Consider the following 16,506-nt stretch of genomic DNA (forward strand, 5'->3'; position numbering starts at 1 on the left):
GAACGATTTCGCGAACACGGGTGTTAAGAATGCGTTCGAAAGTCCTTCTCGTATGGGACAGCAACCGGATTGAACTTTGATTTGAACATTCTGCTTTACTACCGTTCCTTTTCCATATTGGAATTGTTGTGCTTTGTTACCAGTCAAATGGTGTTTCACCTTTCTGAATAACCCGACTGAAATTGCACTGAACCACCCAACTGTTCGCTTTCCAGAGCTCAGATGCCATGTTGTCAGGTCCTGTGACTTTCCCCTATTACACTCGTTTTATTGCTTCCTCCTTCCTCCTTCCTGCTTCAGTTCCGCTGATACATGGAATTGCTTAAAATATCGACAATGAATGTGGAAGTGGAGGATGAACAAATTCTTCCGTTGAAATCTGCTCAACAAGCAAGGTGCCGTTCCTGTTATTAATGTAAGAGAAGTGTTCTGCATTGAAATTCGCAGTCGATACAGATCTCTCTTCCCATCTCGGGTATCCCGTTTATCGTAAAGATCTTTCTAATGGGCCACTCGGGTGACAAGCTATCGCTGTCATACGCTGTCTTTGCCTCCCGGTTGGCATTTTTGTAACTTTGCCAATTTGTCAGCATTTTATTGTCGACAAGCTTGTGGTAGAGGCGTTTCTTTCATTTTAATATCGTCATTCAAAATCAAAGTATTTCGGTTGATGATTCGCTTGCCTAGCTTGGCGACCCCGAGGTCGCTTTATGGATCGTGTCTGCAACTTGGTTCTATGATTCTCCCACATTCGAATGGTAAGCAATGGTGTAAACGAAACCGCCACCATTTAATACGCGACGCTTGATACGCAAGACAGCAATCAACGGTCGATGTTGAGGCGGAATGGTGTCATAGGGAATGCATGCAGTCAATACCGGTGGTAAAATGTCGGCGTCCTATGAGAATATAGTCAATTTGCGTTTTATTGTTCTCACTATAAAATTTAGGGAAATCAGATAATTAAGTCAAATGAACCATGCATTTGCAATAAACCATGCATTACATCCAAGTATCAGGTTTAGAATTTCTGCAAAATCGGCTATACGTTCGCCACCCTCATCGCGCGTTTCAAACCCTTTTGCCCCATGGCACCTGTTGCCGTCTGTTTTTTTACCCACTTGACCATTAAGCTTGCCTGCGACGACGATATAGTCATCGGCAGGTACGTTGCACCGTGAAGTTCCCAGAATCATCTTTTTCGGCTTCAGGTTGATCTGTCTATGGTGCGCGTGCAGTGAATAGTGGGATGGGCTTCATCAGCCAGCCGATTATCAAATCGTTTGACCTGTTTATTGGCACTTCGGAAATCCTCTGAAATGGCAATGCCCACATCGTATTCAGTGTACTGGAGAAGATCATAGTCATTTTTATCACGTTCGCGGTCAAAAGTTTTTAGCGCCACACCGTCGGGCTTCTTGTAGAACGCAAATTTTAATGGGCTTTTCCGAAGGACTCTTTGGAGTTCCTCGGTCTTTACAATAAGAATGCCGAAATTCAGCGAGCAAACACGTATTTGTGTTGCTCGGGCTGTTAACTTATTCAGGAATCAAAAAGAAGAGGTTACAAGCTGATAGGGTGAATGCCCAAGAATTGCAAAACTGTCTTTTCTTTGAACGGCTCATGCGCCATGGCACCAGGTCCTTCAGATTTGAACTTGTCATAAATTGCCTTTTTGAAAACGAATGAAAATTCCAGCCTGCCTAGAATACTATCCACAATCAATGTGCCACGGCAAGGCTCATTTTTCCAGGACCCATAATCTGGCTTTGCGACTTTTCAGTGACTGCTAACGACAACATCTGGTCAAACTTAGAATTGATGAACTTTCAAATTGTGAAAGAGAGGTTTCATCGGTTTCATAGATCTTTAGTTTGACAACATGTGCCTTTAAACTTACGCGCCCCAAACACTATTCATCGAAGGGCGGAAAATTGATGATGACTATCTAGAGGCTTGCTCACTGCTGTATTATCAACAAACGAATAACAAATGAGCTCATTCGTCACCCACTGTATTATCCGTTAGGTCGGATTTTGTGTAGCCTTATGTTGTTGCTTCAGGATTGAAAGCGTCGTTTTATTTTAGAGAAAGTTAGTAATGGTAGGTTAATGTGATCAAAATTGAAGGGTGATACTATTTTAATATGGTAACTTGCGAAAATATTCTGGAAGTGAATTTCAGCTTTGATAGAACGATGTAAGATGTAAGATGCGAATATACCATGTCCCTGATTGAAGTGGAAAAGTGGAATTTTCTGAATATCTCCAACTGGTTGTTAGTCGAGGAGATGTTTTTGCTACGACTCAGCAATTAGCCGACCGTTGTCTACAGTTCAGTGTACTAGCACTGTAACTCTACTGCACCAACATGCACTTGATAATCGAAGAAGGTTAAAATGAAAAGTTTTTCAAACTTTCATTCGTTCTACTGTTATTATGAGATGAGTACCATCTCATACAGTTACTATTCAACACAATTTGCGATTTGGCGATGTTGAAAGCCTTTTCCTACTTTGATAAGGCGAAAATATGTTCAGGATTGTACCTACAAAAATTAACCCTGAAAAATGCGGCGAAATGTTGGAAGCCACGTTAGTACCCTATTTGCAAGAACACTATGAAAGAATGTTTACGTTTGAGCAGGATAACGCATTGGTTCATGTCTCACAGCAATCGGAAGGATGATTGCCGTTGAAGAATGTACCGACATTGGAGCTGCCCGCAAGGAGTCCCCAGATCTCAACCCAATTCAGACACTTTGGGGTATACTAGCAAGGCGAGTTTACTCAAATAACCTGCAGGTTGTTGCAGTGTCCAAGCTCAAACAGGAAATCTTCGCAAAGTGGACGGACATGGAAATGGAAGAGGCCCGCAATTTGGTTTCATCAATGCCATAGCGAGTTTTTAATGTTATTCAGAAAATCCTAAAAATGCGTCAATAGGGAATGTGTATTCGATTTGATACTTTTCCTAAACAAACCTCTCGCTGAAATGATTAAAGAAGGCAAACTGCACAATCAATATGGTAAACAATAAAATACAGTTGTAAGTAGGTATTTTGAAAGAGCCATTAAGATCTGTTTAGGATTCATGGAATTACGCGCACTGTCTATTATGTATTATATTTTACTTTTTACTGCGAACTCCCCTAAAATTGAAGTAATATAGGTCCTAATATGAAGCATCATACTAGAAAGTTTTATGGAAATTCTACTATTATTAGCAAAGTTATAATAGAACAAAATTGTCTCTTTCACGCCAAATTACTACTCTCTAAATTGAATATCGGGTGTATTTAACTTATATACACTACCAACTATGTATATATGGAACCATCTTGTATCCAAACACTTTTACGGAAAAAATTAACAAAACCCTCATGCCTGAAGCACCGAGTTTTTCGACTTATTTCTTTTATTTTGACTACCAATCGTTTAACACTTTTTGAATGGTTGAAGGCAGTGCTATTCCTATCCCCGGTAGTAGTCTGCATTAAAAAAGGGTAAGTTGGACAACGATTGCCCGACAAACCACTAACAAATGAAACAATAAATGCCGATTTTTCTTTTGCTGGTACATATGTTTTTTGTTTCGAATCGAAAATATGGATATTTTGCGAACTGCTTTTCCCACATGTGCTAATTTGTGCGCGGACTGATGAAGTAACTCCAACGATATTCAGTGAACGCCTAGCATTGACAAAATGAACAAAAGGTTACTGAAATGTCCGTATTTGTAATTCAAAGTTATAAATATACTGGCGCTATCTAGATCGCTAGAAGCATCGCGGATATACAATTTGCACTAATATGTCATCCGTTAATTGTTGGATTATTCTGACAAAAAACTTGAAACAACATTAGTATGCACCACTTTATTTTCAATTACGCATTCTGTTTTCATCCGTAAATTTCTCGTAAATTAATTTCAGTTTGGCTTACATATTTACGAAACCACCTGTCAGCTGATAAAGCTTTTTACACATGATTGCTGCCAACATATTCGAAATATTTGTTCAGCATAATAGAAAACACAACCGCGCGTATCACAAATCATACTGCAAATATACGTAGAAAGTACAAATTTCAATTTTAGATAGGAATCTGCAGCATTTAGTGCCAACGCGTTCCTAATACCACCCAAAATGCGGTGGTCGAAATTCAACCGAAACTCTGAATTTTGGTGTGAACCACATTTTCCCTTCTAATTTCACTTCATTTCGGAAGTTCATTCGCACATGGTCACCTTCAGCTCTATTGTATTTGCGGTCAACCGATTTTCAGGAACAAATTGGTTGCTTTGAATTTTCAGAGAATTTCACGAAACCGCAAATTTCCATCCGTTACTCTATCAAATTTTAATCACAATATGCAGTCCATTTCAGAATTAAACTATTAGCTAATTACGTTGGGGAATGCCAATTATATGTACAGCGAATACACCCCTTTGGATTATGCGAGCGTTATATATTATACTGGCAACATGCTGACTTGATAAGCTCGGGGTGTCCCTGCAATTCTAAAGGAGTCTTCCACTGATATACACAGCATTGGCTGACATTTAAAAAGTAATTGCATGGGGAAAGGAGCTTAGACAGAAAAATTTATGCATTGCACATTGTGTCCATAGTGAGCAGTGTGTAATTATCTTTATGCAATTGCAGCAGGAAACTTCTACATTTTTTAAGGATATCTCAGATTAAACGTAGACTTCTAGGGAATACTTTTCTGATAAGATATTTCCGATTAGCATATTAATTAACGGGGAACGCACCAATAGTTAGTGCTTACAAATGAATTTTATCCATCCTTCTTGTTTCATGAGGAATAGATTTTAAAAATAGTTTATCTAGTATTGTTAATATTTTTCACTAATGCCTTAATGCTAATTATTTTCTCTTTTTTCTTAATAGGTAAGCATCATTTTTCAACAGAAGGAAACATCCATGGTAAGGACAGGAATACCTCTTTATGAAGTAGAGGCTTCAAGTAGTTTGTCCTATTTAAGGTAGTAGCGTTTTCGTATGCTTTGTAGTAGCAAATGTTCATAATAGTATGTAGATAGCAATCTTTTCACATGTTGGCCTGAAGTGAATCATCACAGAAAAATATATAATTGATCAGCAGAAACAGAAATTTCGATTTATTGCTCAACAGGAAATATTAAATTATTTCATTCAAATAACAAACAAAGCTTTATCTAATCTTGGAAATCGTTTAATAGGCTGAACCGATAACTTAACTTATGAGCAATAATTCATTCTTTTGCTAGATTCTTCGAAATATTTAGAAGCCGTACCATATACAAAAAGGGAAAGGTCGAATTTCCAACCCTATCACCGAAGGATGTGGTGTGTGTTTGGAGGGGGAACCGGGAACTGCCACCTCTTTAATGCCGATGGAAACGTGTGGTAATCACACCGTTTAAAAAGTCAAGACCCTTCAGATGATGGGGAGATATGCAGAAGAAAGACATAGATCCCCTTTCCATTCCCGTTAAAACATTCTGTCGTTAACCTCAGTCAAAAGCCACCGCACCTCAAACTGGGACTATTTTCATGTCAAAAAGTTAAGGTTCAAATTTTAAACAGTATCTCTGCACAGGCGAAGAGTAGTATAAAGGGAGAAGTGGCAGATCCCCTCTCCTAAATCCCATTGAAAAATCGTGGCGATCACTCCCTCTTCAAAAGTAATTACGATTCAAATGAAATGTATGTTGATACCATCATGTTGAAGTTAAATTTTCCAACCCTACCGCCAAAGAGATTTGTAGATAGCCTCGAATAGCTGTTTTGGAGTTTGTAGAAGAAATGCTGTAGGGCCCTGGAATCGACAAGTCGATATAAATAAAAAAACTACTTTTTAAAATGAAAAAGACAAACTACAAACATCAAACGCGATTATCTCAAAACCGACCGCTAAAATTTTTTAATGGAATCGGAAAGAGAGGCCTTTCTTCGTTTTCTACATATCCCTCCCCTTTCGTGGATTTGTTGAAAATTTAAACTCAACCGGAATGAAATAAAAAAATACATTGAGTGGCAACAAGTTTTTAAAGAGGGTCAATCACCACGGTACCTTCCCCATCCCCTGCGTAAACTCCTCACTCCCTAAAGGGATGCGGTTGAAAATTCAACCATTACCACATCATGTATTAAACTTCCTCGATTTTACTAAATTTACATAATATTTCTCTGTAGTGGAAAAAATAATATACGAAATTTTATTTCGAGGACCAGTTGTCCTCATCCTCAATGAGTTTTTGCCTGCCTGATTTACGTCATTTACTTTAACCGTCAAGCATCATTTACTTCTGCAAACGTCAACTTGAACACGATCTAAGATTATTTCGTATGTCTAAGAAAAATAGAATTATCAATTATCTTATCAATAGTCTTTTTAGCATGGTTTCTCTTGGACTAGTGCTTTAACGATTCGATTCCACTCAGGATCCATACATTCAATTTGAATTAAGATTTTCAAAGGGCAATATGGCCCCTCCTTCTCTGTCGCAAAAAAGCCAGTTGCCATGAGTTTGCCTGGAGAGTGAGTTCGTTTAAACTTTTTAGCTTCGTCGAATTTGAGTAGCATGCTGTTGTTTTTTGGCTCGGGATGCAGCACGACGATGGCAGCGCCATCTTGCTAATCAGACGGCAGATACACTGCGTAACACCATTGGACTATTGATGACTCTGACAACAAGCGAAATCCCGTGAAGCTCAACATAGTATGCGCCGTGACAAAAAGAAATTTGCTATTATATTGTTAAGGGAAGCGGAGTATGCTCCAGAGACGTCGATGAATTCAGAAGTGCATACCGCATCATGACGCACACGTATATGGTTGCAAATATTTCGATGGTCCTGTGAAGGATACCAACGGTCCACTTGTCATTCAAGATATCCGGTGAAGTTTCCCTTCTTATGGATGAAATGGCTAGTCACCGTAATAAGTGGATACGAACTGTGCTTCCAAGCAGAAGCAAAGTCATTTGCGTTGACTGATGCTTTATACCTCACCAATAGGTAAATGGCAACCATGTTTATATATGCAATAGTTCTGACCACATTCATTTATATTTTTATCTGGAGGTATGCTTATCTATTGACCATCTTCTCGTGATTATATATAGTATAGGATACACTAGTCTCGGGACCAACGAAGTCAGGAGATATCGACAGCCAAAATTCCTCTTGTCCAACTCCGAAGGTTGCCCGCATTGCAAAGTTTGCTCTCTTCCACCCTTCATATTGTTCTGGGTGTCCTTCCTATCGCCATTTTCCTCCGCAGAAAATGTAGCTATTAGCATTTATTCCTTATTCGCAGGAAGACACGCACCTATGGTAAATATGTTTTTTTATTTGTCATCTGATCGCTCTGTCTACCTGCCGCACCCATTTTCTTTCCACCTTGCACCTATTGGCATGAAAATTGAAAAACATATGGAAATTGTAAAATCTCACACATACAGCGGAATGGTTTTATGTTGAGTTTTGTAGGGGATGTGCCCGACTAGCTTAGGATTTAGGGCGCTAAAATGTCGAAATACAAAGTTGGCACTGAAATCTCACTGAGGCGTACACCATGATTCCGTGCCGGATACTAGCTGACTCAGCTGTAAATGAGAACTTAAGTCAAATCCAAGTAACAATCTCTGGCGCAGTGTTGAACATATTGCCTCATTGTGTATCATTAAATGAAAATGAAATCAAATGCTCTAACACGCTTCAAGGCCTAGATCCAAGTTGAATTTTTGCACTCATCATTCATCATAATTAGAAGAAAGGTACTCTCCATCATACATTGAAGGCCAGAGTTTAAAACGAAGCGGCTCAGTTATTCAATTGTTATTACCACTGAAACATTTCCTAATGAGTATATTACCCGCGAAGCAGGGCAGTAAGAGGTCAGAAAGTGCAAACCTAAAACAAGACCGCCCATATTCTCAAAAACCTAAAAAAATAAATATTGGGAGAGTTATCTTGTATAAAATTTAGGATGCGAAATGCATTACATTTACTGCACCCTAAGACTTCATAGACTGTCAGGATTCTGTTAAAGTGAAGCAGTCATGTACCTCAAAACCTCATGTACCTTTTTAATAGAAAATTAGAAAAACATTCCTAACTGAATCGGGCAGTTCATGGTTTCCGACTTTAAATCTATTCCAAAAGTACACCCCATATTGTTTACTTTTTAAAACTTTGAACCTTTAGGGGAATTACCCCCAGCTTTTAGGAAGTTCGCTATTGACGTTACTTTCTCTCGTTAAACTTTCATTCGCATCCAACCGACAATACATTAACTACTGCATTTGGAAGGTTTTGTGTTTTATAAACATGCTTCGAAAGTTTTCACTCGAATAGCGATATTGTCGAACCTGAAAATTATGCAAAGTTAGACCTTAAATTCTGGACCATGGAGAGAAAATCCGGACCCGGGGGAAACCTATGGGCGTGTCTCCATTCTGGGCTGGAGGGTAATCACCTTTCCTCCTCCCTCTTTCATCAGGCCTAGGAAATCTACTTGCAAGTATACTGGACATCGCCTGCGTTCGGTATTCGATGTTGACGCTTTTTGCCCCGCGATTTTCTATATTTACTTGGGCACAACTCGACATCCTTAAGATGCTCTGTCACCTGAACTAATGCTGCCTTGTTGCTCGTACACATTTTCATAAAATAGCGAGATACCGATGGAGGTAATGCTCTTTGAGTCCACCATCAGTATAGTAATCAAGCCTATTTTCTCCGGGTATCTGTTGGGAAAACCAACGAGAGACGGAAAAATCAATCATCGTTAAGGAAGACGCAATTTGATTGTGTGTCGATAACCAATTTTATAATTTCGAAAGTCAGATCGATTTACGGAAACCAAATTGTCAATTCCAAAGGTTTGTGGCCTAACAGCGACCCAGAACTGTCATTATATGCATATGGATCAGTTAGATACTGCTCGCCGGGAGGGTTATGAAGTTTGAATACTAAAAGAAATTAAATCCATTCCCAAAATGCAGCGAAGTTGGTCTGCAATGCATACTTTGGACTACTCAATAAATGTATCCTGTCTTGTCTTTAACACAAGCTGGACGAACTTTATAAGTTTGTCTTCCGCAACCAGAGTTCCGGTTCGGCATATCGTACTTCAAATTTCCGTGGATAGTACCCATCTTCCAAGACTCTAATGACAGCTACGATTACCTCTCTACTAAAGGAAAAATCCTTAAATGATTTTCAACAAAAAATTCTTTCACATGATCCGCGAACACAAGGCTATTGATTGCTTTATGCTTTAGTGAACTATCTATGCACCATAAGGACTGTACAGAGGAAATCGGGACCCGAAGTAAGTGCGGGCTCCTTTGTGTTGTGTAACAAACTTAATTAAAATCTAAAATGTCTAGAAAATGTAAAGAAAATTTCAGCAGAAGGCATTATTTTTCATTTCAATAGAGGCCTACAATATTAACAAGTCTGGAAGGAGCGTAGGAAAAGCTCTCCCCAGTAAACCCTGTACTACCAGACCTCAAATATATTCTTTGTTAATCAAACGTAGATTAAACGCAAGTTCAGAATGATAGTAACTTAAAAAACGCTGATATTCGGAGCATATTTGAATATTATCAGTAAGTTTAGGCGACAGAGAATGCAAGAAAATCAAATCGAATGAAGAACCAAATAGTCTACAACACTATCTGTATAGCGTTAATAACACTATCTATATAACAAATGAAAGAGGGTGAGCACATCTCCTCAAGCTGACTTTTCTGAGGAAGATACCAGTGCCATCTTGATCATTCCAAACACTCGCTTACTCTCAGGGAGCGTGTATACTTGCTTAGACCAATAAGTGCCTCCTTTAAGCTTTTGTAGAAATGATCCTAAGGAGTGAACAGTGAATGTTATGATCAGATCTATTGGCTTGACATTACAACAACTTCTCGACACGCCTTCATCCAGGTTACACTGATATACGAGGTAATTTTATACCTTGAAAGTATACGGAAAGTCATGGCCTGGGGTGAAAATTATACGTATCTAGGGCGTACATTATGCCTGCGCCCTATTATCCTTTTTCATAGAAAATTCTATTCCGAGTCTACGCGGAAACTTTGGGCCCGGAAGAATCCCTTTTTCCACCCACCTTCGTGAGGCCTGCTGAAATTACTGCATATCGATGGCGGAAAATCCTCTTGAAACGTTTAAGCTGATTTCTTCTTCCTCTTTATCCTTTGTCTGATCGGCTTGTCCGAAATAGGCTCGCTATTTTTCTCGGTCATAAGCTTAGGCCAGGTGGAGTCCAGATTCTTAAATCCTCATTTAGCATATAAAGCCATTGCTATTCATCCCTTGGGTTACTTTCCATTTACTTGTGCGTTCAGGCTAACCTTAGCTAACGAATTGTCATTAGTGCGGATTATATAACTATACCATCAAAGATGCCTGTCACAATTTCCCTACTGGTTGTGTAACCCATGTCGAGTGCGAATTTGTTATGCAAGATCTTTATTTTTATTACCGTGGAAACACAAAGGGCGACAGAGAAGTGAAGTGCAGTAGGAGTGTAAATCTCATTGAAATCTGTCCTATGTAACTTTATTGAAGGAAACCAAAAACAGATTCAGAATACAGGTTTCTTGAAAGAAGTTAAAAGGGAAATTCGGAATAAACAACCCAAAAAATTTAAGATAACTTGGTTTGATAGCATTGTTAGCGCCACAGTCACACCCAAAGCCGAGCAACTCTCTGCCTGTTTCTTTACACTTATACAGAAAGAACCAAAAAGTCTTGAATCGCCCAGAGGAGGGAAAATTAACTTATCTTGGTCATTCTATATGATCTTTGTGCGTAATCTTTATGATTACTATACTTCTGTGCCTTTCTTCATATTTTCATTCTACAATCCTGTAAGATTGCGTGGGATAGTGTACTTTTTCATGTTACTTTATTCGAAACCCAACATTACACAATCTAAATGCAACTCCTTTATGACCCAAACCACATAAAACACACCATTTGCGATTATTAAATGTTTTCCGGATCTTTTTGTACAGGAAACTATCCACTCTGGAAACAAAGGTGATTAAATGTAAGACAAAATAGCTTCGGACCTAGCAACTTGAATATTTCCAAAAACTCGTCGAGCTTCCATCCAATGGGCCGTCCTTTATCGGTATATACGTATGAGAAACTTTCGTTCAATGTCTTGAATGTAAGAAGTTATTGCTGGAACGTTGGAAGCGAAGTTTGCCATTACGCGGATGCGCATCCCCAACCCACAGGGACTCCTTCGCACCCTTATTGCTTTTTATTACATACATATCCCAACCAAATATCAACTTTCATCACATATAGCCCACATAATGGTTAGGATATAGCTCACTTTACCTAGCTATGCTGTAATTCAAAATTATCCGGCGGATCCGACTAAGTGGCAACATTTCCTCTTAACATATGTTAATTGCGAGTAGCAAGAAGTGAAGTCGAGGAAACGAGCAGCTCGAGGAATCAAAGCCTTCAGAGCTACTGGAACTCGCATACATATACACATATGCGCACATATATTCGATACTTTGTCTTGAATTTCTTTTCAGTATGATAAATAGGACATGACCAGCATCGATCTATATATTCTTTTCAGCTGTAGTCAGGCAAGGACGAAATGGAAGCGTTTCATCTTTCGCAGCTCATTGTCTACTTTGTGCAAACGATGGTCGCTCATATCATCATTATCGTGGTGGTTATCACCCGTGATTGTATCCCCGATTATAACTTTCTCAAATGATGAAAGTTTCTCGGAAAAGATCTTTGAATTCGAGTTAGCATCCAATCGTATCCATTACTTTAATGTTCATCTTTTGCGATGTGGCACGGTTAAATTGGGAGTCATTTGTCTTCGTGTTGGGTCTTCGTTGGATTGTAAACCAAATACGGGGGAGGATTGAGAAGAAAGAATTTTCAGTTTCAAAGTTAATTAAATGGAGTGTCGTCTGGAACTTTGATGTTGACACTACCGTTCGGAAAATAATATCACAACCTTTGAACTTTTCATATCGGAAAACTGAATAGATTACAATTTTTGGCAAGATTTGTCTGTTTATAAAAGCTGCAGTCGAAGAATGACATCGAATGGTGGTTTGCCAGAATATTTGACAAGGTTAAAACACTTATCCTGTGGAAGGCACCATAAAACTTGGACTCAGCTAGAAACTAAAGTTCTGCTAGACAAGGACTTATTGCCAAGTTTCTAGGTTGAGACTTTCAAGGTTCCAAGGCTAGAAATTGTACATTCTTCAGTTGCATTGTGAGATTTGAATAACTCCTCCTTTCCTTGAAACTTTGCCATTTAGCCCACATAGCTCAATGCCAAGGGGATTTATATTTGAAACATTCACTTCATATCTTAGCATCTGAACTATTCCATCACCCAATGTTGGTCCCAAACACATGTTATGTACGGCATATTTCAAAGTCACTACACATTACAGGAATCCTTGATACTCCAATTACCACGACCTTCTATCCTTGCATTGTGATTTATGAATCAGGTGATATTGCCCAACTGCCTACATAAATTTTATTTAATAACATGCCTCCTGCTGTGGGAAACCAAGGGACCCTTAGAAACCTCACATTATACACAACCGATTTCCTACCATTTCATAGTCTTTGCTATTCGTAGATACACGTATCTAGACTGGCTCTTGGAAATGAGTATGAATAGAATCCACAAGCTTCTACCTTCTGTCGATATTTCTCATCAGCTAAAAGGCTTTAAGATATGATGTGATATTTGCTACAAAGGTATCCCGAACTTCTGCTCTACGAAATTCTCTAGGTACGTGTTCGAAATATTACCTAGGAGCAACAATAGAAGTTTCGGGATGGCGATGTAGATATGCAAGAGTAGTGATTGCTGTCGCTATCTAATAAACTTCGTTCAACTGAACGGAGCTTCTTAGCCTGCGGACTGTTTGTGTACCTTTCGAATGAGAATGATAGGAAAATGCCAGAACATGATGCGGAATATTCAATTGGGGGAAAAGGACATTGTGCCGTTTGAATGACTTCCAATTGTGCTCGATGTATCAATTCTGCATGCACATGTCTCTGTTAAATGATATTTGTTGCGACATGATTTCATTAACTCGATATACGCCATATCCACAATAATGCTTCCCGGCCTGAAAATGTCAATCCCATGGAAATGGGACACTGGAGATGTGTCGAACCATTCGTTCCCTGCTCGTCAGTTTATCTGAATACTATTTCCAATGGATGCAAATTTGTCTTCGTTCATACGTACACAATGTCTCATTAGTATGAAAAGTGATGTCCTCACAACAATATCGCTTTACTGCGTGATATACAAAGGGCTACAAAAATGTTTTATGTTGCCATACAAACATTAAAAGTATCCATCCGTTGAGAGAACCAACGAACCTATTGAGGGATATTAGGGGCGCTTTTCATCCCAACTTAAATTTAGGATACAATTTTTGTTAAAAAGGGCATGAACGTCTTTCCAACGTTTGGCGATAGCAAAAGTAAAATATGCTTTTTAAGCCAAAGGACAAAGTGAGATTGGCGTCTTGATAGCCATTCTTTCTTGTCTGGCATTTTAACGTCTGTATCACCCATAAAATAAGCTCTTATTCTGTTGTGCATTTATTCCTTCATAAAGTCACAAAGTTGAATACCCGTTCAATCAAAAGATTTTCCTGATAACCTGACGTATGGCAGCTGAGATGTTCTAATGGCACACATAAATTTATATATCTTTTTCTTGGTCGAAATTTGATGCGTATAAAGTCTTTCAAACTAAATGAGACAAATCTGCAATATCATTTTTATCTTTGATTTGGTGGCGATTTCTGACTTTCTACGAAAACGCTATTGGGTTTTCTAGTGTTCTAATATTCAGTCGTAAATAAAAATTTACATTATACCGTAGATCCAAATTGATTATTCATTAGGGGTGAAATGTCCCACGCCCGTTCCCTATTTGAAAACTTATTAAGTCAAAACAAGTCAGAAATTGGAAGGTCGGCGCGTCAGGTACGAAAGGCTTTGTTGATTTTTTATATAGAGCTCAGAGTGTATCTACATTGAACATACCCGATATTCAATTCGACGTGGTACTGACATTTTATTTCCTAGGGAAAAGGAAGCAACGTTAATGATAATAATAGTAGGATTCCCAGCAAACTTTCCAGTATGCTGCTCCATTTTAAAACCTACATATATTACTGCTGATCTAGGATGAACTTAAAATGGGTTCGTAGTAAATTTTCGAAATATAATCGTATGCTATTAATAACTTTATTTGAGCATATATCATAACAGATTTTTAGGTTGAGTAGTTTCTAAGAGCGGGTCCCTAAAGGCCCCTTTTGGGCACCGCACTCCTCCCCTTTGCAGCCTTTCTCAAAACTATTATAATTGCTGCTTCTAAAAGTATTCTTGCTAGGCACCCCTTTTTGCGTGTACGGGGGCCCACCTTAATTTCAACGTGCAGTAAAATAGTTCACCGCATACGTGGAGTTCACAGTTCCAACCTCCCGAATTTCTGTCTGGCTCGCTACCACGTATCAGTTAGTAGCTCCGGGATGCTCTTCCAGAAACGAAAACCTAAATTGACAGTTCCGTTTACGTATTGCAGCTTCCATTTCAAGTCTTTCAACATGATCCGGTTTGCTTATTTTTATTTCTACTGAAAATTTTGACCATTGTACTAAAATAAGGTCTGGTTATCGAGATGGCGCAGACGAGACATCCTACTAGTTCTCGATAGCTTTCCTACACATTGCGCTAGTCATCCTCTCGAGGAACTTGCGTATTCGCTTTGATTTTAGTTGAGATTGATTTGCAATTTTTCAAGTTAAAACACTCATGAAATTTTTTCAAGAACAATTTCCGGCTCTACCAAGAAATGAACGCTACGACCCCCAGCTTATCATTTCCAGCTATTTCGTCAATGCTGCTTTTTCTCACGCTTTCCAAAGGAGATGGTATCCATCAACATATTGTAGTGGAAATATTCCCTAAGTGTAAGTGTGTCCTCCAAGTCCTTTTACGAATGTGTTGAAGATTTTAGCCTATATTCATGGTGCTTATTTCTGTCCGCAACGAAACCTTCCTGGTTTGCAAACTTGATTTTTCTTAGGGTGGATTTTGCCGAAAGATTCTATATACATTTACTCCATTAACTAAGATTTCCTGTAAAATACTGTTCGACAATACCGTCCCTTGGATCAAAAGCCTCGCGATTGCAGGATTCTTCGCAGTCATTAATATTTAGAATAACCAAATCTTGTCAATGGCATCCCTCCCGAGTTAGATAGTTATGTGCATTTCTATGTTTCATTCTAAATCAGAGCGTCCATCTTCTACTTAATTGAATAGATCCACTCGTTTCTGAATTAAAGTACTTCGAAGTCTTCTAAATTTTCAAGAACCTTTCCTTGCATATGGACCGCAAGTAGACTGCTAGAGGTTTTCAGAGTATGTTTAGTAACTTTATGATCGACAAGCAACTAGGCAATTTTTCTCTTCAAGCTCAATAAACCATCGATTTTTTTGGCCGATCTTTTGGTAACTTCCAATCGACGTTAATGTTTAGACCAATCTCAGCCAGTAAATTCTCGACACACATACACGACCATATCAATGAAAGACACCTTTCTCGCATTTTTCAACGGTGCGTGCAATCCATATTACACATATCGATCGTGGATCTTACGTAGCTTCTTCATTACCACGGGGGGACAATACTCGGAAAAATTAAGGATAACATTGCGAACCACGCTCCCGTCGATATTGGATTTGAGACATTCATTGTTACGTCGATCAGGCCAGCTATAGAACGACATTTTATCCAAGTTGATGTGTGAAGAAATTCCTTAGGATGGTTTACCACTGGCTGATAGCGCTGATATATTTATTTATTGGGATATTAAAATCACCAAGTTTCCAGCAGGTCGCTGCCACTGATAGCAATAACTCTTGTTTCATTGAGTTCAATCGTCAAAACTGTGTTTTGTTGAGATTCAGACGCAGATTGTGCTGCTTCAGGTAATCATTCCCCTTTGGTTAAGTTAGCTGAGATTAGTCTTCGTCTGCATAGAGCAGTGTATTGCGCGTTCTGCGTTGGATGTCCTGTGTGATATTGTCCATGACGAGAACAAAGAGGAGTAGTGCAAATGGGTTCTGACATACCTGCCATACTTCGAACTTTCCCCTTTGGATAACCGTAAATAAATTTAACCTAGTGCACGAGTCCACACTAGCTACTGGGTACGCACTGCGTGAAGGGTTTTAGCGACTCGTACAAAACGACTTCTCTAGATCTAGGAATGCAATGGTGGGGAACATTGCTTCTCACCGTATTTCTCCATAACTAACGTGTACACTCTGCAAGTAGTTCTGCAGACCTTGATAAACCCGGTACGATCCGCGGTTCACGGTAATTTGAACAATATCTCGCATGTTGTTGTCTATAATACG

General features: G+C 38.9%; 1 protein-coding gene across 7 annotated transcripts in view; it reads left to right on the forward strand.

Moving 5' to 3' along the window:
* Positions 1–16,506, forward strand: part of LOC119655778 (calcium/calmodulin-dependent 3',5'-cyclic nucleotide phosphodiesterase 1-like) — an 831,136-nt gene that overhangs the window by 512,484 nt on the left and 302,146 nt on the right. For 5 of the 7 annotated variants that reach the window (XM_038061896.1, XM_038061905.1, XM_038061856.1 and 2 more), the window contains one exon: positions 4,915–4,950. The exons of the other annotated variants lie outside the window; for them this stretch is intronic. In XM_038061896.1, the coding sequence (XP_037917824.1) occupies positions 4,915–4,950 (36 nt within the window). The remainder of the gene's footprint in view (positions 1–4,914; positions 4,951–16,506) is intronic. 7 annotated transcript variants of the gene reach the window in all.

The sequence above is a fragment of the Hermetia illucens genome, chromosome 1, assembly GCF_905115235.1.
Source record: "Hermetia illucens chromosome 1, iHerIll2.2.curated.20191125, whole genome shotgun sequence".
Lineage (NCBI taxonomy): Eukaryota > Metazoa > Arthropoda > Insecta > Diptera > Stratiomyidae > Hermetia > Hermetia illucens.